This window comes from Rhinolophus ferrumequinum, chromosome 17 (genome assembly GCF_004115265.2).
Source record: "Rhinolophus ferrumequinum isolate MPI-CBG mRhiFer1 chromosome 17, mRhiFer1_v1.p, whole genome shotgun sequence".
Classification (NCBI taxonomy): Eukaryota; Metazoa; Chordata; class Mammalia; order Chiroptera; family Rhinolophidae; genus Rhinolophus; species Rhinolophus ferrumequinum.
This window is the reverse complement of record NC_046300.1, coordinates 28,016,353-28,043,839: the sequence shown is the minus strand read 5'-3', so window position 1 is coordinate 28,043,839 and position 27,487 is coordinate 28,016,353. Positions and strand designations below refer to the sequence as shown.

Sequence of the window (27,487 nt, the reverse complement as noted above, 5' to 3'; positions counted from 1 at the left end):
TGAGTAAAGAGAAGAGTAATATTCAACCCATTTTGAAATAAAAACTAGAAAAGCATTTTAAGAAACAGTCAAAAGTAAAATATGCATGTAGCAGTGAAATATGACTCGTAGAACTATAATCAATTACATAACTTTAGAATGACAGGCCCTCCAATTCTCATAGGAAAATTAATTAAAATGCATAAAATATTTTCTAAGTTTGTGAAAAGACTACTTAGCACTGTTTTGACCTCATGCTAATTGTGCATTTTATGCACCCAGTGTATTTTCTATATTTGCCCCTATTTATATCTCCCCAGTGGCCCAAAAGTGACATAGATTAATTTAGCTATTTCTCTCTATGCAAATTGGGAGAAATGTGCTTCACTGCTTCTCACGGTAAACCCTATAAAAATTGATTTTAGGACAAACTCATCTGTTGATGGTTGTGAAATTTAGTTTACCTTGACATAAAAATTTTGAATTTGTGATAAGCAAATGAAATAATTGAAGAGTATCTAGAATATCTGCTTTCAAAAGTTAATAATGCTAATACACTGAAGATCAGATATTGATATGGCTACGTATAAACATCTTATGTGGTTTACACATGGCAGATACTCCACGGCTGTGGAGCAACGAATGGCAATGGTTGTTGAAAAAAGATGGTAACTTTTCCAGCTTTACCTTACTGAGGGGTTTCTATAATACATGATGAAATCTATTACAGTTTAAGTATGTTGACTACCTCATTCCCCCTCAATTTTCCATTACTGTCATACAATCTGATTAGCATTAAAAAATGAAGTCTCCTCCTTCAGTCTCTCCCTATGGCTTTAGTAAGGGAAGGGGTATTTCTTCTGTGGACTGAGGGTAGGTGGCCTCTAGGTGAAGGTCTTTGAACTCCCATCTCCAATAGCATAAGAGGTTACAGCGAAATTCAGAAAAAGTCCCGGAAGCAGAGTCAAGGGGTCCCTTGAGGACAACTCATTTTCAGCAGCTTTTCTTCACTTTTGACATTTGTGATGGCACTTGAGTGGTTTACGATGCTGACTTGTGGCTGCTAAATACCTCAATATTCATCAAAATATTCCAATCCCACCACCACCACCAACACACACGCTCTCTCTATACCAAGCACCGTGCTTGAATAGTGTAGTTAAAAAGTTGACTACTTCAGAGTCTTGACACGCAAGTGAAACAAATACATATAAACACAAATTAATTGCCGAAGCTCCAGAGTGGTCATATGCATTAGTTAACACATATATAAATAAACATAATTGGATGTAAAAGTTCTATACTAACAGAAGAGTCAACTTGCCATAATCAGCCCTTGGGAGGGTGTGTGTGGTGGTGGGGGGCGGGGGGTTGGTGCTGAAACATCTCTCTCTGACCATGACAAATGAGAAGTGATAAAATGGGTCTCCCTGCCTCTATTCTCTTTTATTTCCCCACCTCTCCTCCCCACCCCCACCCTCTGGAGACCACTAAACTATCGTCTATTCTTATTCCCTTATCGCCCTCTTTCCTCAAAGCTACAGGAACAATCTTTCGATGTCATTCTGTTGCTTAAAATATTTCAATAGATCCCCACGGACTGCTAAAATCCAGACTTCTTACCATCACTTTCCAGATCCTGTGCATTCCAACCCCTGCCTGCCTTTCAAACTCATCTTATGCCATCGTATGTGCAGCATTGCCCTGCAGCAAACTGGCCTGCTTTCTCTTCCTTGCTGGGCCAGCCTCCTGCCTGCCTCTCAGACTTCGGGGCCTTTGCACTGGGATTCTTTCTTCCTGCAACGCTATTCCTCTGTCCTCACTTGACCACCTGTTCTGGAGTTTACCTCTCCTAGTTATCCTCTGTCATGTCACCTTATTTATCCTTTTTCATAGCATTAGCAAACTCTGAAGTTATTTTAATATGTACATTTTCTTGTTCATGGTCATTTTCTCCTACCAGTGCCTCAGTCAGCTCCTAGTGCAGAATCAATTATTTACTATATATATATACACACAGTGCTTGAATGAATAAATATCAAAAAGTTGACTTGGACATGGTACCTATGTGAAATTTTGAGCAAATGAATAAAGTGCTGAGGACAGCAGCCTGTATAGCCAGTAAACGGAGAATAAAATGAAAATTTAAGGGAATTTAGTATTGTATTTCTTAGAAGTACCAAAGTCAAAGAGTGTGTCAGTAGTAGAATGTGAAAGAACAGCTAAATTGAAAAACGGCTCTTTTTCACTTTCCCAAAGTTCAGACAAGAGGTTGTCAAAAGCCATAAAAGGAATTTAAGCTGAATAATAGGAAGAAAAAAAACAACTTTTCAATATAGGTAGTGTAATTACTCCAGGTGGTTTGGTATAGTAGGATGTGTTAAGATGAAAAAGGATCTACCTTCAAACCCAAGCTAACACACACATTTCTGTAGAAATAGAAGAACTATTCCAACACTAACACCCCCAGAAAATAGAGAATCAATACTGTTAAGCATTAAGTCATTCTGAACTGTTATTCACTTCACTTTTATTATCCAGGACATGAGGCTAAAAATTTCTGAGGTGAAATGAATTTACATGTGAAAAACTCGAGGGTCTAGTAGTTACTTTATATGGTTATAAAATACTTCATAAAATTGTGCCTTTAGTGGTAATCTGTGAGGTATAGAGTCTGTAATACATGTGATAGAATCTGGTCAAGTATTTCTTATGTTCTCTAATCAGCGTTAGCCTCAGTGGTATCCGAATGTGAATTTATACGTATTTGCATTTAGGTCTGGACCCCATGTCTTTAATATGCAAAGATAAATATTTATTTCCAGTTTTATATTTCCAAAGGGCAGCCCCTATCTCAAATGCAAATATCATTGGAAAATACATCTAGTTCTTGTGCACTATTGAGCTGTGTCCACTTGCACCCCTTGGCAAGTAGAGAATTTCTTGTGAACTAAGCTGTTCTATATCCATGAGTTTCAACTACATGCTTCCTCCTTTAGAAAGAAACAAGCCTGAATAGATCTTTCAAGTGAAGTCTGTGATTTGCCAACATCTCTTGCCGCCTATGTTACTATATTACAATTGAATTCAAGATGGTGCTGATAAAGGATTTATTTCCAAAGGAGGGACTTGGTTTAAATTTAGTTCCCATTTCAGTCTGAACTAAGATTGGGCTTCTGGGAACCATTTTTCTTGAAAATAATTTACCGAGTAGTAATAATTTTAAAAATCATCTCTGACGGCTCAGATGTTTTTTCAAGAGGAGGCTCTCTGCCTGTTAGGTGTGCATCTGCCAGAACTAGCTTGTGTAATAAGAGAACAGAATTAATTCTATACCTTTCTGAGATCATTGTTCTTAGAAAATTGCCTATTAAGACACTCGCATGTCATCTTATCATGTCAGCTTTCCTTCCCATTCTAGGCATTTGTGTATTTTTTTATTAGTTTCAGGTGCACAAAAACAACATAGTGATTAGACATTTATATCCCTCACAAAGTAATACGCCCAATAAGTGTATTACCCATCTGACACTGTACACAGTCATAATAATATTATTGCCTATGTTCCCCATTCTGTACTTTATATCTCGTGAGTATTTTTTTTTAAATTATAGTTGACATTTGATATTACCTTATATTAATTTCAGGTGCACAGCATATTTTTAAATATTCTCCCTCAGTAAAGCCTGAACATTTTACTTGCACTGGCATTTTTTAGGTTCTGAAACTTTTCTCATACTGTTACCTTTCAATGGATTCAGAAGGTGTGGCCAACATGATACCTTGAAGGAAGAGACAGTGCTTCAGTCAGTGTCTCCAGAGCCTAGTATCACATTTGTGCTCATGGCTTTGAGTGAACGGAGATTGCTGTTGAACTTCATGCACTTCTTGACACGTCCAATTACTCTGACTACAGCACAATGAGCTTCAGTGCCTTCTTCTTAGTAATTGCCTACACTTACTGCTTCATTCCTTCCGTTATCATCAGTCTCACTGCCATCTACTTCCCCCTTGAAGATCTCGGAGAGGACTGGACTCCACTGGATTCTAAGTTATCTTCCCTTCTAACCCTGAAGTTCTGTTTCTCCTGCCTGAGAGAGATGAAGACTTGATTTGCTCAAAAGTTGTAAAACAAAAGAAAGAGATTACACTTACCTCTTCTCAAACTATACACTGATTCTTTTCTAAATTCTTATTTTAGGACAGAGCTAGTGTAGGGCATTGGCAAAAAGGCCAGCATGATAATCCTGGTAAGTCTGGGAGCAATTAGGAATAAGGACATTTACTGTAGGCAATAGAAACCCAACTCAAATAGAGCATTAGAAGCAGAGGAGATTTCTTATGAGGATTCCAAGTATCTTATGGGAATAAATAGAATAGCCACGCACATACACAATGCATACACACTCACAGGCACACCTGCATCCCAGGAATTCTTATAATCAGATTCTCAAGCCCCATTTCCTACTCCATTTTCTCTGCATTTCTTACTTTTCCTTTTCTCTCCATTCTTCTCTCTGTCAGTAGACTTTCCATCTTTCTTTCCTTGTCCAAGTGGCAAGAAATGGCCACAAATAGCAGCTTCCCGATTCAAGGGGGCAGCAGATTAAGCTGAGACTAGATTATTGTAGAAAGACTGAGTATTCAGCTTAAGTCAAGTGCTCACTGAGGTTTTATCAATCTGTGTGTGTGTAGGGGAGAGGGGCTCAAGGAAGGACAGAGTAACGTGGTGATTTCCATGGCTACCCAGTGAACTAAAGAGTTGAGATAAGATAAGAGACAGGATTCAGAAAATGGGTGGGTGGTCAGAGGTAGTTGCTGGACAAATGTAGCAAAGCTAGTGGTTGTATGAACTGCAGATAATTGCATTATGTTGGATATATAATCATATCTCAGCAATACTTTCTTAGGAACGAAATCCCATTTAAATATATATTAAAAATAAAAGCACATAAAATAGAGAACACACAAAGAGCATTAACCCACCCCAAATGGGCCCATGTTTCATCGCCTCTAGATTCTCTCCTGTGTAGCCTTTTGTCCATCAAATAGCATAAAGCATGCCCTTCAAAGAGATCAGCCACTTTTTGATGACATCTATTTCAACTTGTGTTTGCAAGTTGAACAGTGAGCAGTTAAATCTTTAAACTCGTTGGGGGGAGAGGGAAGTCACTTGAGTTGAGAAAGTCAGAGGATAAAGGGCCATCCACCATCCCCTAAACAAGACAAAAATGTCTTTCTTTCCCTCTTTCCCTGGTTGCTTCCATCCTGCAGGAACAGCAGATGTTGAGCTTTAAATAAGAAGTGTCAAATTAGCATATGCATGCACACATGCGCACACACATGCACACACACACACACACACAAACACACACAAACACAACAGGCAGAGCTCAACTTCTGTGCATTCCCTGAGAATGAAAAATTACTTGGCTGCTACATCTACCAGGAATCCTCAATCCTGCCCCACTGTTACTTGGCGGGGGGACCCAGGGTCCTCCATTCTTGATGGTCATTTAAGCCTTAGAAGTGCGGAGTTTGCTCTAAGTTCTCCTGCAGACTTGGGTGACAGATCCCTACCCTCATGACAAAGGCTCTATATAAAATGAAGATGATATTGATGGTGCTGATGGTGTAGTAGCTTCTATGAGCCAAACTGTGGCCTAAACACTTTATAAACATTAATTTATTTTAATCTCACAACAACTTGGTGATAAATTCATGTACTCGATAAAATGACTCGTCAAGAATAAGGAAGGTGAAACACTGGTCTGGAGTCCCTCAGCAAGAAAGCAAGGGAAGTCAGGGAGCACAATTTCAATCCCAAACCACCTCACTCCAAAACCCAGTTGAAATTTAGTGTAAGTTTATCAAATCCGTCAATATAAAGTTATAAATTCTCACTCTGTTCCCTAATCCCATGAGCACTAAAGCCAGCTATGTTATAAGATAACGAAGCATTCACAGTAAACATGTTTCCATGGGAAAGTAAGCTTCACCTGACAAATATCTAAGTAAAAAATGAACCACAGAACTATTTGGTAGTTCATCAAGCTGTACACTTTCGATTTGTGCACTTTTTCCCTTGCATATTATACATTAATGAAAAAGTTTTTAAAAATGAACCATAAGAATTCAACGAAGTTATAAGGGGAAAACTCAGTTGTATACATATGAGTTTCTTGAGAATAATAACCATGTTTTATCCATCTTTGTAATCCTTTTTCTAGTGAAATGAGTGGAGAAAGTAAGTGCTCGATGAATAATTATTGGAATTTAATTCATTCACTTGTAAATACATATTTCCATATCCACAGAATAGAATCTTACAACTGGAAGGGACTTTATGTACCATCCACTAAAACATCAGTTTTTCTTTTGATTATAAATGGCTTAAGGGGAGGGGAAAATGAAAATTTACTCACTCACAGAACTGAAAATCCCGTCTTGGGCTAATTATTTAATGTAAGTGAATTATATGCTTAAATGAGATGGAATAGTCCCTTTGCACAGTCAAAGTGGACTTTCACTTTTGGATAACATCTTCTATCAATCACAACAAGCATGTGTTTCAAATAAGATTCAGTCAAAAAATCAAAATGTATCTCATGTTTTAATTTCTCTTGTCAACTGAATATTTAGTAGCACATCTACTTACAAGGAAAGGATGCTAATGTTTATTAAGGATGTATTATGAGCAGGGAAATTTGCTTACATTACCTCATTTAATTTAAAATTTAATCTTTGCATCATCCCTGAATGTTTGGATTATGTTTTTACTTTATGAATGAAGGAACTCAGTGTCCTGGGTGTCCAAGTAGTCCACTGCTAAGATTGCAGAATTAGTAAAAGAATCAAAACAGTATAAAATCAAGTCAGACTCTGGTATTCTGAATTCCAGCATAGTACATATGTCCACTAATGTACTCTGCCACAAATCAAAACATAATTCCCCTAATAGGGGCTGAGCTCCTTCAGGCATTTGATTTACAGCAGAAGCTAGCCTGAATCTTCAGACTACCATTCACTTTCATCTTCTGAACATTAAAGCTATGACTTGTCATGTGTCATCAAAAACCCAGGTTTCCCAAATATTACAGGAAAGACGTCTCATTAACAAGATGACAAGATGGCATTTATTGTAGTTTGGCTATTCAACTTGTCCTCTCCCCTAGTATGAGTGCTTTCATTTGCTCATAAATCCGTCCATTGATTAAATAACCTTGTGGTCACAAACTAACTCTGGGAGAATTTCTTCCCATTCAAGTATGTGCTTTTCAGCCTGCTATACACATCATTGCTTCTCATCTGCCCCTTGCTCCGTGTTCAAGTATAAATTTGTGAAATCTCCACTCCATCATCATTTCAAATGTACAAAACAGTATTTCAATCTCTTTCCAGTCCCAGTTTCATTTTTGTAAGAAATTGGAGGCCTTCTTATTAATTGAAATAAATAAAAGTCTCTTTGGAATGTGAATATATCACATTTTCCAAAAAATACATTCTCGGTATTTCCTGTATGTACACACACTCATACACATACATAGTTATACAGAGAGATTGAAAATATAGGTGAAAGAAGCAACATTTTTAACTTGGAGTTTTGTTCACATTGCTCAATCCATCTCCAAATACTTTACCTGTGGCTAAGTTAAAAATTTTTTAAACATAATTTTATTTTTTTGGTTATTCCAGAATTTGGTCCCCTGGGACTTGTTAGAATAATCCTGAATGTTTTACTGCAGTAAATATTTCACTATTTGGGCTCTGCTAGTCTAATAATACAAAGGATGCCAAAAAAAAGTATACACATTTTAAGAAAGGACAAAACTGTATTAAAATTCTAGTATTCAATATATACCGATAACAAAAGATGAATACAAGTCATGGGTATACATTTTGGGGGCACTCTCGGTATTTCACAGGTCATCCTTGGGCATGTGAGATGTTTCCTCAGTTAGCCCTGTAATCCCAAACCTAGACTCAATGGTAACAGTATAGAGTCAGTGGGTGGCATGATTAAAGCTGTTGTAAATGAGCTAGGTTGGTGGAAATTAAATTGAAAACATATTACAAAATCCCAGGATAAACATCTTCAATAGTGCTTTTCCCGTGAAGTTCCCCAAAAGGGTGTAGACAGCAGAGAGGGTGACATATGGCAGAGACAGTCTGCTTACACTGCAGTGCAGACTGTGCTCGGCAGGCACATCGGCAGGCCTTTCCTTTCATCGGATCCAAGGCGTCTATTTGCTCAGCACTGAAACCCAGCATTCTAGGACACAAAAAACAGCCGCAGCTCTGACGGGAGGAAACAGTAGCCAAGCAGTCCGGAATATGAAGCAAGAAGAGGCCACGTTACGATGATAACTGAAGTACTACCTTGAAACGATGAACTGGAAGGCTGGTGTGTGGTAGTGAAAACTCTGTAAGGGTGGAGGGACCCAGGGAGCTGCATTTCTGTCAAATGAACTAGGATTTAAAGGATTTGGTTCCTATGTCATTGAGGAAAATGATTAAGGAAAATTCTGAGATGGACATCTGCAAGATGCTAAGCTTTCCATGATGTGGTAATCCCACTTATATTTTCCACCCTGAAGCTTAAGGTCTTTAAAAGCAGAGCATATGGTGACCGATCTGCGTCACTGCATTTTGCCAGCATTCATAAACAGTCTCAAGTCTGACTGGTGCGAACAAAGCATATTTATATTCTAGTTATACAGTTTACATATTTTTTGAAGCTATTAGTCACCCTTCCATCTTGATGGTACAAAATGTTAGCATCATATATGGCAAAACAAAAACAGGATTCTGTCAAAAAGAGCAATGAATGCTAGATATTAAACTCATGACACATGCAAGTTGTATGACTTGGTACAAGTTGTTCTCCTTTGACAGGCCTCCAATTCCTTATCTCCAGTTCCTTATCTCTAGCCTAGGAGATTGCTAAGAAACTTTGAGTCAGGCTAAGTGCTGTAACACATGACCCCAAGTCTCAGTGACCTAATACAGTAAGTAGATAAAAGACTTACAAGCTCTGTCTCATTCATATTGCCATGTACAGATGGTGGACAGATGCTAGCTTTTCACTAGGTGATTCAGGGATCCAGACTTTCTCTCTTTGGTGGTCCAATCCTCCCTTAGGCATCAGTTTCTCCTGGAATTCAAAAGCCTCCTCTAGATACTTTATACCTGGGCAGCTAGCCAGCTAAGCGAAAGAATGTGGAGGGTCTCCTTGCCTCTCTCAGGAGCCATACCTAGAAATGGCATAGATCTCTCTGCTTACATCCCATCAGCCAGAATGAGTTATATGGTTCAGCCTACGTGCAAGCGGCCTGAGATATCTCAGCAAGCTCTGTCTGAGAGAACACATCATGTTTCCCTGAAAATAAGACCTAGCTGGACAATCAGCTCTAATGCGTCTTTTGTAGCAAAAATTAATATAAGACCCGATATTATATTATATCATATTATATTATTATTATACCAGGTCTTATAGTAAAATAAGACTGGGTCTTATATTAGTTTTTGTGTTTTTTTTTGTTTTTTTTTTAATTTATTGGGGTGACAATTGTTAATAAAATTACATAGATTTCAGGTGTGCAATTCTGTATCACATCATCCATAAATCACACTGTGTGTTCACCACCCAGAGTCAGCTCCCCTTCCATCACCATACATTTGATCCCCCTCACCCTCATCCTCCACCCCCCAACCCCTTTACCTTCTGGTAACCACCAAATTACGTTCCCCAGATTAATTTTCAAGCCCGTGGCCATCCTATGGTCACCGATTGCCCTCCAATCCCCTCACCCTCCCCCCCCCCCCCCCCACCCCTCCCACCCATCTTATATTAGTTTTGCTCCAAAAGACACATTAGAGCTGATTGTCCAGCTAGGTCTTATTTTCGGGGGAACATAGTAATTGGTGAACTAACCAATCTGAGACATAGGCCCTTTTAGCATTGTCTTTCCACTATTTTTTTAATTACATTTTAAGAAACCTTTCAAATATGAGAAAGGGGTTCAGCCAAATTACATTGTTTTTGCTCTGTGTTTCATTTTACTATGTTTTTGTTTTGTCCTTAAATGACAATATGTTCTTTAGAAAACACAGAATTGGCATGCATGACATTACTTATTATTTCAAGGAAAAGGTGAGAAGTGGCAAATGAATACAGCTTGCCAGAATCCAACATTGCCAATTGCCCACAGCTCCCAAAGAAACAACTTACCAAGCAAAATTTGATCCAGTAAATCGGAAATTGAAAGGCCAAATTGGTTTGCATAAATTTGTGTTAATAGTTATGAAAGCACCATCCTTCTAGTAGAGTCACTTGTGCATATTTTGTGATCATGGAAATAACTTGGAGAGAAAAGTTTGTTCTCAAGAGAATTATGCATATACATTTCACATGCATAACTAAAATCTATCATTAACTAAGTTGATAGTTCTGTAATCAGAATGAGCCTACTACAAGTAGTAATGCCAATTCTAAGTGTATTATGCCTTATTCACTATTCACATTTTAACAAAGAGGAGTTCCTCAATGAATACCACTGTGATGTTCCCAAAACTTGGAAACGACCACCGTGTGACTAGGTTGCCATGTAATAACTGTAAAAGCGTATCCACATGGTACAATTTCAGGAAAGAGGTCATTGACTCACTTCTCCCCAAATTTGGGGAGCCTAAATTCCTTACTGTTTTTTCAGAGGTTAAGGAAAATTCTATTCTATGATGAAAGCGCAAGATCAAAATACAAATTTAAGTAAGAAAATACATAGAAAATACACACACTGTATAAATAACTAGAGAATATGTTTCCCCCCAGAGAAGCTTTAGGTGAGAACATTATTAGGAAACAGATCCAGAGAAGGAAACGAGACATATCAGACATTTTACCTATGACAGTTTTTGTTCTGTGAACTTCTAGAGTACCATGGGGGCGGGGGGTACAAAAATGCCAAATCAGACACATTTCTTCCTAAATTTCAGTGGGTTACAATCCCATTCTGAATTCTTATGAAGACTTGTTTTTAGTCACTATCTAGTTATTCAATAATATCTTCCTTGCGGTGCTACCCATATCACTATTGAATACAACAAAACTGCAATTTAAGAAGCTTGGTCTCACAGTACAAACTTTGAGACTGTCTTCCTCACTTAAAAATTTTTGAATATTTGGTTAAAGTATGAACATTATGATGAACTATGTTCTTCACGCTAAAGTTTCAAAGATCTCTTTAATTAAAAAATGCATGCATTTGGTAGAAGCTGCCTATATGGCCCAACTACTGGGGTCACATATCAGGCCTCTTATTTTCTGTGGCTCAGTGAGCTTAACTGAGGCACTATGGTTCAAATAAACAAAGTAGCTCATTTCAGTTTGCTGGTGCAAACACTGACTTCAACATAGAGTTGCTCAACTTTTTTGTTATAGTGTATAATTGACAATGGGCTTTCTAGTTCCCAAATTAGGCATTTTGCATTAACTTTAAAAGTGCCATCGGGGATTATAGTGCACAAATTTCTCATACCAAATTGAGCATCTTTCTTCACCAACCTGGTTTGGAACCGAAGTACTCAGCATGTATGCTGAAAATCTTATGAAACCAGCTATTGTGTTTCCTTATGATTACAGAGTAGCTGATTTTACAGACTAACCAGGAGCCATTGTACCCTAATCAGAAGCAGGTCATGGGGAGTCATGGGATCCCAGCTCAATGTAATGAGTTCAAACTAATGTGTTCTTTTAGCATGATTACCCTGCTGAACTCCCAAATCATTGATTTGGTACATAACTCCTTGGGTCTGAAATCTTCAAACCTGTTTATCATTGCCGAGAGAATTCTAGTTCATTTGCTTTGCGTAATAGTGGGTATTTTCCTCCTTTTTCTCTCTAGAATGATATGAACCACATACTAGTTAAATAACTCTGTCTCCCTCAAAACCATCCTGCCTTTTTCAAGTGTTTAAATAAGTATGAGGTGACTCCTTTCAATTTTCTGTTCATGCCCGAGCCTTGTAATTCATGCATTTAAATTCAGAATAGGAAGTTAAAATTGTGCTTGAGTTCATTTGTATATGTTGCCAACGTCTAGTTGACTGTATTCATACTGATGGACAATTCGTAATGTTTTGTTTTATTTAACTAAAGCAGATAAAGGAGTTGAGAGAAAAGAAGAGAATGTCAAACTATGACTTTACATGAAGTATTCCACCTGTTGTTGTGGAAAGAAAAGTGTATTTTTGTGGCACTTCTGCTTAGAAGAACAGTTTGGTGGAAACTCGTGTGTAAGAAGTTTGTGGCCTCCTTGTTAATGAGTCCTACATATACTTTCATTTCAAGTTGTACAAACCCATTTATGTGAATGTTTAGATATCCATGACCTAGCTAATAATGCACTCTTTACCACTAACCCAATTCAAAGAAAACTTCTTCATAATCAAGATATCAATAATAACATAATTTATTATGTTATTAACATTAATTTACTCTTTATGCCAGCACTGGACCAAGTACTTCACAAAGGCAGCAATGTGAAGACTCTTTTCACCATCAACTCTATTTGAGAATTCCTTTTGGATAATTAGATGGTGAGACGCACACTGCCCACCAGGTTCCAACTGCTTCCTCTCCCTGGAGAAACCAGAGGCCCAGAAGGCATGGCACCACCTGGTGGTCACCTCTGGTAGGGATGTTGAGAATTATGGCCAGAAGGAAGCAGTGAAGAGAAGCGTGAACAGAAGGCCTAGGGGGTTTCAATGAGAGAACTGAGAGAGGTACCTTTGTTATTGGTAATGGGATAAAAACAGGAGGGGTAATTTTTTAAACAGTCTTACTGTGAGTTACCAAATACATCATTTTAAGGGTCTTGAAAGATACACATAAAAAGATAAGAATTCTGTTTTTAATTACTTTTGGTTGCTATACTGCATTTCTCTTCATGTGACACAATGCCAGATGTGACCAACTGGGCCTCCAAGATTTGTTTAGTTTACACATATATATCTAATTTAATCCTCAAAATAACTCTAGATATCATCATCATTTTTGAGAGAAAGAAATGAAACTCAGAATTTCCATTGGCAGTGACCGTGACACTGGGTCCACGCAATGGAATGCCAGTAAAAGTGACATGTCACTTCTCGGCTAAGGTGGTCACATGCCCCATACTCTCTGTCCCATGCTCCCAACAGGACAATTCTGGGATGACATGATGGCAGAACCACAAAATAGAAGAAGCCTATGTCCCTGAATCACCACTTAGAGGAGAACTGCTGTACATGAAAGATAAATAAAATTCTTTGTGTGAAGCCAAGAAAATTTAGCACATTATTTGTTACCTCAGCATTACCTATCCTACCCCCATTAATATGCTTCCCACGGTTATAGAGCTAATAAGTGATGAGACTAGGAAAATCCCAGCTCTTAAACACTGTGCTATACACTACCTCTTAAATGGGGTGTATCCATTGGCCCACAGAGCTTTTATCATAATATACATGGATAAAGAGTTTTTGTGGTGCTTCCTACACTCTAGGTGCAGTAGCGAACTCTCCAGCTCTAACAGCATAAATTCAGGACTCAATTATTTGACTGGGGCTTTCTGCATCAGAAGTGATGGTATTTATTTAGGGGAAGAGAATTCTCCTCCAGGTCTTAATAGTTTGTCATAACCTCAAGCTCAGTGTGAAACTGGAAAATGTCAAAATCATCAGTTTTTTTCTTTAAAACCTCATTTCCTTTTCTAAGTTATATAACAAGCAGAGGAAACAATAGGAACCGTACTACCCACTTAGGGAGTCAGGCCAGCCTCAAAAATCTCTTCTGTAGATTAGAAGGTGGTGAAGTCTCAAACTTGTCTAATAGTTGAAAAGCAATGCTCCCGTGTTCAAAGCCTATACTTTCTCCAGAGGTTTCCAGTTACTCCTCCCATCTGCCCCTGCCATTGGTGTCATTCACTACTGATTAGCACCTTCACTTGAGTCTACAAGAGCAGATCAGAAATGAAAATGAGACTGACTGATTTGCCACTTGCCGGTATTCATGACATTTTATGCATGGTTTTGTAAGAGTGGACATTTTAACTATGTGAGTTACGGGTTATCTGAGAGTGTCCTTCATATTCTCTGTATCCCAAACAGCCATCAGTACTGGTTATGCTGCTGTCCAGCGAACAAGATAAAATATGTGGTAATCCCTTTTTCTGAATGAGGACACGTGTTCCTTCCTTCAGTCTGCCTTGTGACTTAATCGATGTGGCGTTATTAACAAAGCAGAGGGTGTCATGAATCAGCCAGACAGAAGAGCCTTGTAATTCCCATCTCATTTCACAACTGAGCAAGCAGCTGTACAGAACATTCTTACTAGAGCACTTTAGAGAGTCTTATGAGATTCTGAATTTGAAAGGGCATTTACAGACTCACATGGGGGTTTATAATTCTGACCTGCAGACCAGGTAAACAATGGAAATAGATCTCCTCCCTTCCCCGGGCCACTGGCCCAGTGGGTTACAGTTTAGGATTCCTAGGTCTATGTGGCGAGTTTCATGCACATTTTCTTCCTTCCGGCTTCATAGTCAACCTCTTGGTGGCTCAGCCTTTTGAAGTGAACTTGCAAGTGAGGCAAGTTTATTGATAATGCCTCACTACTAATGAAAAACCAGTCAAGTTCCTTCTAGAGGTGAGGCATTCGCATTCCATGAGAGGCTGGGCCCTAAACCTTATTGTCATAGTACCGCGTCAGAATTCAGAAGTATTTTAATGGGCAGAAGAAATAGATGAAAGAAATCAAAAGCTCCCTTGCCAACCAAAAGAATTCATGCAAATCCTAATAGCAGGAAAATTACTATTCAAGAATTTAACTCCTTAAGGAAAAAATTAACTGGATGGGCAAAGTAAGGCAGGAGCCTATGAAAGCTCTACAGAAATGTCTTCATTCAGTAAAATAAACATTACAGAATCGATTTATTTTATGGTGGCATTTTTCACATCTGAAATTACTATTAATTTTAGTATGTTTGATTTCCATTTGTAATTCAAGCTCAATAACAGAATTTTGAGGCCTTCTTTACACATTTTTTTTTAATTCTGAATTTGTTTTGCTTACTTGTAGCAGAGTGTATAAGTACAAAGAGACAGTTTTCCTCTTCTGGTCCTTCATGCCAATGAGTAGTATTTTTCCAATTTAACAGTCCTCCCTCTCAGTTCCCACTGGATTCACAGAGTAATCGAGTAATTTAGGTTGTTAGGACAGGGAAAATAAAGAAGAAAAGCAACGTAGAAACTTTTTAAACCAGCTCACCGCAGCTGAGAATGTGTTTCTTTCCCAGTCTAAAGATTATAAAGCCTTACCTCTATTCATGATAACTTTGTGCCAAGAAATATTCTTAGTTCTTCTTGCCCACACTTGCCTTCTTCTGTTCTGACAAACTGAAGAGTATAATTCTGAGGTCTAAGTGGGCTGGTCCTCAATCTGCTTTATCTCTCTTAAGACTTAATTACAACGACTCTCATTCCTTCTCTTATGTCTGATTTACTTCCCTTTTATCTTCTCAGCCTCTATAACTTCAGTCTTTTTTTTTTTTTAACTTTCCCCATCAGAGATTACCAGAAACTCTTCCTATTGTCTTAAAAGATATAAAACATTTATGTGGGAGGGATGCAAAATTGGATAAGACTGCCTTCCTCAAAACTTTCAAAAACTTTAAGTCTTATCCTAGTTGCTGGAACAAGAACATGGGATTGATAAACATTTTCCATCCAAAGGTTGTATCCATTCATTTTTTTTTCAGGGGAGAGAATGCCTAGAATTCATCAGATTTCCTAAAAGGCCTATGACTCAGAAAAGGTTAAAGAGGTGCTTGAGTAACTTAGTATCATGAGTTATTTTGGGTCTGCTTTGTAGCAATCATCAACCCCTGTGCCAGATTAAATTTCACAATACATCAGGTATTTAGTCTTTTAGCCCAAGTAATAGTATTAAGTGCCAGAGGAGGTACCTGAGAAAACTTGTGATTCTGTATAATGTACACTGACAGTCAGGATGCATGGCTTTTGGTAGAGGTTCTGCCACTAACTGGATGCATGAATCAAGCAAGCTATCTCACTTTCCTGGGCTGTAATTTCCACATATCTAGTTAGGGAATTGGGCTAATTCAGTGGTTCAAACCTGACTTAAAGACCTGGTCTCCACTCACTACCCACTGAAGGAGACTGGCTGGAGTTGGTGGACCCGAATCAGATTTTTTTTAGGAATGCTTCTCAAAACATTCTATTATCTGCCAGGTGTGCAAACCATTGTAGTAGATACTCCTTAGGGTCACTTCTAGCTTTAAAGTTCTGCTTTTCCATGAAATTATATTCTCTGCACTTCACAGCATTTCGATCAGCATGAAGGATTAATCAACAGAACGAACACATCCTACTACTCTTCTTAAACACATGTGATTAATACGATACCTAAATGACATGATTTATTCAGAGAGCCTATCACAGTTGTGCTGGCTATACAATGTATACTTACATCCTAGGATTGCAATGAAAACTAGTGGACATAATGGTTGGGAAGCATTTGTCAGGGTGCTTATGTCATAGTGAATACTAAATAAATTCATAGGTGACAAGATAATAACAGTGATGCTAGCTATGAGATCTTGCTACCCAAAGTTTGCCCTTTGAGCCAGCAGCATCAGCATTACCCACCAGGTGCTCCTTAAAAATGCAGAATCTCAGGCCCCACCCCAGACCTCCTAAAGCAGAACCCTCACTGTAATGAGATCCCAGGTAATCTGTGTGCACTGATATAGAAAAAACAACCTTGGGATTTATAATTTGACAGAACTCAATACCAGTAGTAAACCAGGGAGCTGGGAGTCACGCCCAAATCCCAAGCTGCTAAAACCAGTGCCTTACACTTCAGAGGGCATCTCTGACGCGGCCGTTCAGGCTTCCTGAATCCCACCGGGATGTTCTTTCTCTCATCCAAGCTGGAACTAAAACACTTTTAATGTCTACCACAGTAGCAACAGCACCACAATTTTGTTTTATTTTTCACATTTTAAATTATTCCGCTTTTATTTGTCACCATCTAGGGTATTAGTACAAAACTTATATGTCTACAATGCTTCTGATTAATGCATATTTAGGCACCTAACCAGATGTAGAATGGGTTGACTGCTTTCACGAAATTCAACATTGATGAAACATATATTTGCACAGCAATAATGATACTGACATTTGTATAAATAATAACAAATTTATTTCCCCAATCATGTAGGAAAAAAACAAAACAAAACAAAGCAACAGTGAGAGGGCGACAGAATTACCAAATATGTCTCTTACTAGGCAGATCATTTTTGAGTGCAAGATTTTGGGTTTTGTTTTGTTTTTTTATGTGAATAAAATGATTTTAAAATATAGCATCTATTAGCACTTTAAAATGAAAAAAAGTACGTTTGAGCAAAAGCAATTTCGATGAGACCTGAAGCATGTTTCCAAAATATGTCACAACTTCCAGAGCTTTTTTCTACATCATGGAAGGTGCATGTTTTTTTAATACACTCCTCCACAGTACCATACTTTGATTTTATACGTGATGTGTTCTGAGATCCAAGCTTAAGTGATTCTGTATTACACATGTGTTTTCACATTTTAGCATCTCTGAAATTGGGATCTGTTTTACAATGGATGGCATGTCACAATTTGATAGGCAGCATTTTCTTTTTTCTTTTTTTTTTTTTTACAATGAATGGGATCTTAAATTCAATTAAATAAGGGATTAGGATGCTGAGTGAACTTAATCCTAGTTCACAAGGAACATCATAGTGAGTAAAACAAATGGGACATAAAGGAGACATCAACCCCCACCTGTATTCAAGTAAGAAGGAGAGGTAAATAGTAAGACATAAGCTTAAATAAGAAAAGATTCTACAGGTTGCTGATTCCACAGAGCCAGAGAAAAAAATCATGAAACATGAGAGAATGGCGAAAGGGGAGTAAATTGGAATAAGGGAGATGGAAAACAAAGAAGAGTGAATGAAGCATCAAGATGGAAAATATAGCCAATAAGACCACTATTTTGATCATTATTTCCTAGGTGTGGTGTCCTATAATACACATTAACTTTGCTGCTCCCTTTTTCTATTGTACACACTGGTCAGTAGAGCTCCTAGAGGGTGGGATGTGGAGGTGTTAACAGCATCTTTCAGGAGGTATTTTCTCTTCTCTAGTCTACGCAGGTCAATCAGTCACCCGCTACACACACACACACACACACACACACACTCTGAACTTTCTGTCCCTTGCCTCCTACATTTCACTCAGTCATAAACCACTTGGGAAGATTTAAATGATTGTTACAACTTCTATTTGTTTGTTTGTTCTTCAGGTGATATCAAGATTATCGAACAAATCTACGGTCTCACAGGTATGGCTTTTGCCAAAGAGCAAAATATCTAAAATCTGCAGGATATTCAATAAATCTGTCTTCTCTTTGAGGGTTTTATGTATTTATGTTTGATGTTCCCTAACACATCTCCCAATGAGAAACGTGGTGACTGACTTTCTTGTGTTTGGGAGTAGAGAAGTCTTGAAACTTATACCTCTATTTAAGGGTTTTATTGTTATTATTGAAAAGTAGTTTGTTACCAAAACCTACCCAAAGTAGCAAAGTCATGAGGTAATGATCTTAGAAGTACTTTCATTGTATTTAAAATTAGTAGTCAAAACGGTTTCTTCTAAGCATTCAATTGATGGCATAACATGATTATCCATAATATAAAAAATATGGTTCAGAGATATTTTGGAAGTACTTTCACTTGAGCTCTTACAACAGTCCCAACTTTTAAGAACCCTTTAATTTCACAGAAAACTTTCCCAAGAAACAGTGATTTGTCAGATGTATTATCCAATCTTTAATTATAAACAATCCTGTGATAAGAACCCTATCAACAGCTCCTTTTCTTATTCTGTACTCGCCTTGAAGCAGAACCCAATTTTCACACACATGAATACACCGATACACACACATATATACAGAGGCACACAAATCCAATTACATAATACATTACAAAGATATTGATAATTTACTGAAGATGAACGAACAAGATTTACTTTTAATACTATTGAGAAACTCCTTAAAAGCTCTTAAAACATCTCAATGCATCCAACCAAGTTTCTCTCAGGCATTAGTATTTTTTCTCTCATCTCTGCAAAATCCCTCCTGAGGAACTAGCAAAATGGTCATTATGTTTCAACTCTTCTATTCAATAGGCAGCCTTTTCTCACTACTATACTCATTTTCCCTCAGACCTTTCTTATATTCTATTTCTCATGCAGTGAAATTTAGCCTTTTGGATTTTCCAATTTGAATTTCTCACCCCTTCATAGCACTCTAAAAATGAACATCCTTCCCCAAAACATAACATCTTTAGCAAAAAAAAAAAAAAAAAAAAGAAGCTCTGTATAATTTAGGCTGACGTTCATTTGTAATATCAAAGCCACCATACTAACAGGGGTTTCAAGACACTATGTGTTTATTTCTTCTCATGGAAAAAGCAGGAGGTGGACAATACAGTAGTTTGTCAATAGGGTCCCAAACTTTCTTATTTCTGCTTCATGATCCTCAATGTATGTCTTCCTTCTTCAAGATTTTCTCCTTTTCTAAGATGGCCACTGGAGATCCATTTATTTCATCAATATTCCAGACTAGAAACTAAAGAAATGTGAAAGAGCAGAAGAGAGACTCTCTTCTTTCTAGGAGCCTTCCTAAAAGTTCCTTATAACCTGTCCACTTACCTGCTATCATCCTAGAACTTATCCTTATGGCTAAACCAAATGGCAAGGGAAACTGAAAAACATGATCTTTGGGCCAGCTGCATTGCTAAGAGTTTTGTTAGCTAAGAAAGAAGAGAAGATTAATGTAAAAAGAGAAAACCAGTATTATCTGAAGAACCTTTCCTGATGTAAATGTTGTTTCTATTTTCTTCATGATTATCATCATCATTGCAAGGACAAGCATTTATTAGGCACATTCAATGCACATTGCTAAGTATTTAACTTTCACTATTTAATATCTAATATTTTTCTCATCTCATTCCCAATTTACAGGTGAGGAAACCAAGGCTTTAAATAATTATATTACTTGGCCAAGTTTATAGGTAGTAACTCACAGGACTTCTAGGACTGTGCGACCAAAAATCCATGCATTCAACCACTGGACTTTATCCTGCTTCCTCTTTAGATAAGATAGGTTCAATTGAATCTAGCCTTTTTTTGTTTGTTTGTTTAAAATGACTATCCCAGAAAAATATCATGAGCTAAATTAGAGATTCCTTTGACTATGAGAATAAAAACCTTCTTGCCCTCCTGGAAGCATTTTTCAAGAGAAAATGAAGGGGTGGGTCAGAAGAGAAGGAAGAGATCTATGGTTGAACTTTATGACATTGTAGACACAGTGAATCCGGCCACACAAGCAAAGTGGGTATTTCTATATAGATGGCTTGAGGAAAGTAATTGGTACTCCTTCATAGAGGTTGCATGTGGGGCCAGGTGTTCAATAAACTAATAAATTTGGGTCCTGTCTGCAATGATGATAGATGGGATAATTAATAATTAGTATAAGTAATGGTGGCTGCCTTGATCATAAGAGTCAGTATCTAAGCAACTTTTCCAAGGCACCAAGTCACCATGACAAAATGGAAGTACGACATTTAAACAAACTTGTAGAACAAACGTTATAGTCAGAGGATTCTAGTAGAACAAATGGAACCTCCTTGAAACAAAGGAATGATTAAATTGCCAATACAAATGTAAACAGAAGTGCAAATAGAGAATTCACTCATTGTTTTTCATTTCTTTGATAAGTTTGTCCTGTTGTGTCTATTGCTGAGTAAGCTAATTTTTCTATTATGCAATACTACCATTTTTCCCCGAAAATAAGACCTAGCCGGACAATCAGCTCTAATGCGTCTTTTGGAGCAAAAATTAATATAAGACCTGGTCTTATTTTACTATAATATAAGATCGGGTCTTTAATGTAATGTAATATGATATAATGTAATGTAATGTAATATAATATAATATAATATAATATAATATAATATAATATAATATAATATAATATAATATAATATAATAATATAATGTAATATAATATAATATATAATATACAGGGTCTTTTATATTAATTTTTGCTCTAAAAAGACACATTAGAACTGATTGTCCAGCTAGGTCTTATTTTTGGGGAAACATGGTAGTATACAAATGTTCTCCGGCAATCCACGTGGGTCTTTTGTTAAAAATCCAGCATTTTTAAATGCTGTGAAAAACAAAAAACAAATAAAAGCAATACCATTACTATTCTAATACAGAACTTATGGCTTCACCATTATTTAAAATAATCATATCTAGTTGGAAAGATGAGTCTAATAATGCCATATCCTCAAGAAATTTTGAGCCACTAAGGTTAAAATACAAAAAAAAAAAAAAAAATCATGAGTAAACTGACCATTTCACTTAGCAGTTGGGACCTAAACTGAATGGGCTATCGTCTTTAAGTTACACAGGTGCAATTCCATTTGTTTTGCTACCTTGATCATTATACGATAGTAAAATCCATACACACCAGTGAATCAACTGTTTATTAAGATGAGGTAATAATAATGGAGCTCATGAGACTTAAATAGTACTCTTAGGCCTTCTCAGTTTGTTATCTCATTTTTATTAAAAGTTATTGATGGGCAGGTATAAGTGATTTTATCTTCAAAAGAAACTAAGGCACAGAAAAATGAATTGAACCTTTTGGAGAAGGGAAGCCATGTCTGGGGCAAAGCAAGAAACACATACTCCTACAGCGACTCTGTTGAGGGCTTCCCACTACAGTAGCTTAGCCTTTGCTGCCCTCTCTGCCCTGCCCCTCCATCATTGCCTCATGTCCTTTCCCGTCCTCCCTGCTTCTTCTTAGCCTATAAGGTTGAATAACACCAGTTAAGGGTCCAGTGGTCCTAGGATAGAGCTTCGCAAGACTTTCTTCCTTTCAACAAGGCTTTTCTTCCCCCCACCCCTTTTGCCTCCCCTCGCCCTCCGGTTCAAGCCATTGTTTCTCAGTCTAGCTGTGTAGGACACAGTTCCCTGGCCCATGCTGGTATTATGAGCCTTGAGCTCCCCCCAACTAAGGCAGTCAGTGGCCCAGTCGCCAGTGGGCCGCTCAAGGCAGCCAGGCCAACCTCTGGCAGCACACAGCAGCTCAACTCCAGGGAGAGCTGTTGTTCACAATCTTAGCTGTAGAGGGCGCAGCTCACTGGCCCATGTGTGAATTGAACTGGTGACCTCAGAGTTAGGAGCTCGGAGCTCCAACCACCTGAGCCAGAGGAAGGCCCTCTCAAGACTTTTCAAGGGGAGCAGATCAAATAGTTTGCTCCATTTCCTACCAACCGCCTTGTGGGGAAAAAAGGGAAAACAAAACAGAGTAGCTGAGGACACTGATCTTCCTCCATCTATGTGATTCAAAATAGGAAAGATTTTTTATTCTCAAGGACAGTATAATTTTTCTGGTTGCTCTCCACATCAAGTTCTACTGAAGACCCTATAAATTTAAAGTAACAAGGCCCAAGACCTTCCAATAGCATTGAAAATGTCTTCCTTCTTAAGAGCATGCCATTTATACTATTACAAGTAGCAGGCTGATTAAAATCTAGAAGCAAATTTGGTAAAAAAATATACCTTCTACATAGTTCTCCTCCAAGAGAAGAGTTGGTGGGCTAACACCAGGAAAGCAGAGAGGGTAAACCTGGGAAAGATCAGAAATGGGGAGACTTTTAACACCTGAATAACTAATAACAAAATCTTGAAATTCTTTAATTTTGATGAGAAATAAGTCTCTAAGGGATTTGACTTTGTTCAGATAGGACCTTGAGCATGAATGATATACCTCTCAAGAGGTCTTTACAATCTGAACTAATCTATATTATCCATTGATTTAGTCAGAGCCCAAGGGAAATGGTAGCATCAACAAGAGACTCCCATCCATTGTGGAAGACGAGGAAGAGGAAGAAGAGGGGGAGGAAGAAGAGACAGCCTCCCTGTCTCCCATCTACACAAGGGGGTCCTCTTCGCGCAGCAAGAAGCCTGGAAGCAATAAAAGCTATCTGGGCTTAAGCCTGAAGCAGCTGGCCTCAGGAACAGTGCCATTTCACTCACCTATCAAAGTCTCCAGTTCAAATTCTCCCAAAACAAAACTGGAAACTGACCCCCCTAACCATGGTAAAAGGAAAGAAAAGAACTTGAAATTACAGCTTTCAACTTTGAATAGTGCTACATCCCCTGACCTCAGTCCAAGGTAAGAATTCACATCATATCATTCTTTCCCAGGTAAAAATGGATGCTTTTTATTCAGACAAGTACCTGCCCAGTACATCAGTCAGCCTTCTGGGCCTTTCTACTACACAGGTTCCTAGCCTGGATTCTTCAGCTTGCCTGCATTTTATGTGTAATTTTTACTTCTATGTGGAAGTGCGTGCAGTAGGAAAATAATTTTAGTCATATTCTCAAAAGGGTCCATTACATGGTCAGGATTCCTTCTCAACTCCCTTCATCCATTTAGCTCTATTGCTATAAATGTATATTTCTACATTGTAATTTTATAAATTTAAAAGAGATGGAACAAACTTCATAGATGTTATCCTTTCAATGCCTATATCTTACCAAAAGTTTTATGAAGCAATGAGTTGAAATTATAAAGGAAATGAAGTGTGGATTTTTATTTTTCCATACTATTTGCTGCATCACTGTGGATGGCTGAAGCTTAGTTTTATTTCTGGCCTCCTCAGTTCTAGATAACACGGCATGGCTCTATTTTTAGTTTAAAAAAAAAAAAATTTTACTTTAGCATCAACTAAAGGTGATTGAGAGGATGAAGAATTCTGACTCAGAATATGTGAAAGGAGTAATCTATAATACGTAAAAGCAATACAAAAAACACGTAACTACTGAATAATAAATCGAAGCAAGACAAAAAATCTTGAGGGCTTTCTATGTTCCATGAATTCTGCTAGGTAAATTCACATTCACTATTGCATTAGTCTTCTCAGGAATCCTATAAAGTAGTTCCTATTATATCTTCTATAAAGACGTAAAAAGGGAAACGTTGAGATTAAGTATTTTGTCCAAAATCTCAGAGATTAAGTTCTGAAATCTGGATTTAAATTGTAAGGTAAGTGATCTCTCTGATACACAACATATGTAATTATTCATTTGAAGAACACAAGTTATCCGTTTAGAGTAAATATTAACAAAAAATAAAACAGATTTAGTGAAAAGTAGGTGAACATTAAATGTTCAGGAATTTAGTTGGAGATAGCAATTTAAAAACATTGCTTAACTCTCCTTTTTCCTAAATTTCTAATAAAATGAAAAATAATAAATTTTAAATAAGGGAAATGTATTAGAGCTCAAAAGGAAATGTTTATATACAATTGATTCTACAATGTAAAAAGAATATATTTTCTTTTACATACGAAAAAGAGTTTGAGGACATACTTCAAAATGCTAACAGTGGTGGTAGATTACAGGTGATTTTTATTTTCTGATTTTTGTTACCTTTATGTTTAAATTTTCTTCAATAGACTTGTATTTTTTTTTAATAATAAGTGGGTTAGATACTATTTACCAAAGAAAGAAGACTAGCTAAAGTCCTAATACTAATTTAAATATAACTCTTTAACTCACACTTCAGAGTTTGTCCAAGAACAGAGCGAAAATACCATGAAAGTTATTTTCTGTGATGCTGTAATCATTAGGTTAAAACATTTTCATTGTGGATAGTGACTTAATATAAATTTGGATAAGAGGACTTATGTAGATTAAGGTTTTGAATCTAAGAATAAATAAGATTCTAAATTCTACCATATTTCTGTCCAATAGGAATATATTATGAACTAAAAGTGTGAACCACATACGTCATTTTAAATGTTCTAGTAGCCACGTTTTTTAAAAGTGAAATTGATTTTAATAATATATTTTATTGAACTCAACAAGCCCCAAGTATATTATCATTTCAAATGTAAACAGTATAAAAAATTACTAATGAAATAATTTCCTTTTTTTTTTTTACTAAAATCTTAAAAATCCAATGTGTGTTTTATACTTACAACACATCTCTATTTGAACTAGCCACATTTCAGGCGTGTGACAGCCTTATAAAGTGAATGGCTACCATACTGAATAGCATAGCTCTAGAGCATCTAGAATTTAGAAATTTAACACACTATTTTTAAGTCTTACAGAAATACTGGAACCCATGAATATAAATTCACAACTAACCAACTTCCTTTATTATAAACAGGATTGTTGATGGAATTGAAGATGGAAATAGCAGTGAAGAAAGCCAAACTTTTGAGTTTGGCTCTGAACGAATCAGGCCGGAGCCCAGAATTTCTCCTCCTCTCAGAGGTAAGCTCTATATTTAGCCTCCTCTCAAAAGACAGTATTTCTTTTTTAACTTGTAACGTTTGGCATAGGCACTTTTTCAGCTTCCCATTCTTGGAATATTCTCCATGTGATAGAGCTTTACCAATGCCATGGAATAATTTGACTTGAGTCTTTGCCATCTGCAAGTTATTAAAATATCATAGTCTAAGCTAGATGCCCTGTCATTCACCATCCTAGGTAAATGGTGCATTAGGACACTCAAATTTCTGCTGTTCATTCATGGATGATCATGTTTTCCTACTATAAATACAAACTAATCCACAAAAACAATACTATCCAGAAAAAAATGCTGTGTTGGTTAGGCACTGTAGGAGCATTGGTTATATTTAACCAATTTATTTGGTGATAGGTTATGTACTTGCATTTAGTCAGAGGATAAACAACTTCAGAAGTATGTAGAAATGTTAGAAATGATGGAGAACTCTATGAAGCACTACCCTCTAGCGATGGTGAATTCATGTAAGGGTAGCCCCAAACCTAGTTCAGGCCCCTCTCTCTCTCTTTGATCTTGAGTTCATTGCCCATAAAGGAATCTGTCAACATGATGAAGGCCAGAAATGACAAATAAATTATAAAGAAGACATAGCTGTAGTTAATAAAATAATGAACAGATATTAAATAGGCATAAACTATCCAAAACAATTACCAGCAAAGTATCAGATGCAAGGCTAGCAATCCCTCGCCAAGTCTCTCCTTCCCTTCCCACCCAGCTCTGAGATTCTTGTATCAAGATTTCCTGATTAGCAACTGTCTCCATGGATGAAGCCAAGCTTAAAAAGGACTTCTGAGTGTATAATTCTGGGGTTATGTCTTCATTTAGTAGAATACAATTATTCCATCTCAATCAACAATCCTTCCCAGGACTCATCATCTTCTAAGGAAATGGGAGGGTTCTTGTAAGACTCCTTGATGGGCACACAGTGGGAGGGAAGGATGGGAGAGGAATCAGATGTCAGTCAACAATCTTGTTCATCCATTCAATCAACACGTGCTGATGTTACTCTGCTTAGGGCCAGGGGCACAGAAATTATTGTTCTAGTCAAACTAGTGTATTTGCTATGAAAGCTGGTGGTGGGTCCCAGTTAAAAGTCTTGTGTGTTGGTTCACCTGGTCCTGGAGACAACGCCCAGAACTTCATCATTCTCATCCACCTATTTCTGGTCCCATCACCCTTTTAGCTTCCTCTTCTCCCTTTTCCCAACATCTACCCCTACACTCATCCATTCACATTTCTTGATTCTCCTAAATATCTCTCAGTTCTAAAATTTTCTGTCCTTACAGCCACCACTCTTTTTCTTGCCACCTCTTGCCTGCATTGCCACCAAAGTCTCTTCTCTGATCTCACACTGCTCTCCATAAACAGTGAACTTTTTTTAATTATATCAATTTATTCTTATTACTCTACTCCTATGCTTAAAACCCTTAAGGGTTTCCTATTGCCCTTACTTTGTTTACCCGAAAATAAGACCTATTTGGAAAATAAGCCCTCGCATGATTTTTCAGGATGGTATCACCTGAACATAAGCCCTAATGCATCTTTTGGAGCAAAAATTAATATAAGACCCGGTCTTATTTTCGGGGAAACATGGTAGTATGAAATCCAAACATTGCATAATTACTTTTCAAATGTTTCCTTTCCCTGCTAGACTCTAAGCTCTATGAAGGTCAATTATATTTTCTGTATTCACTGCTCTCTCCCCTAAAGGAGGCCTACCCTATTGTATATGATCACTAATCATTCATTGAACGAATGGGTTAGCTTTGCAAAATATCTCTGTGAAATGAAGTCTTACTACTTTGACACTTCTGATTATTTTGAGTAAATTTTTCTTCCACAAATAAGTTTCCTTCCCATAATTGGTCAGAATTAGGATATTAGGATGATCCTATCTTGAAATTTATATATATACATAAATTTATACATACATAAATTATATAAATATAAAGTACATAAAATTTATATATATAAATGAAATTTATATATAAATTTAGACATATAAATTATATAAACATATAT

The 27,487-nt window shown here is 37.2% G+C and overlaps 1 protein-coding gene across 1 annotated transcript in view; it reads left to right on the top strand.

Annotated features, from left to right (window-relative positions):
• Nucleotides 1–27,487, top strand: part of KCNH8 (potassium voltage-gated channel subfamily H member 8) — a 312,183-nt gene that overhangs the window by 256,754 nt on the left and 27,942 nt on the right. The window contains exons 12-14 of the mRNA XM_033131443.1: nt 18,371–18,409; nt 22,965–23,320; nt 25,325–25,431. Coding sequence (XP_032987334.1) covers nt 18,371–18,409; nt 22,965–23,320; nt 25,325–25,431 — 502 coding nt within the window. The remainder of the gene's footprint in view (nt 1–18,370; nt 18,410–22,964; nt 23,321–25,324; nt 25,432–27,487) is intronic.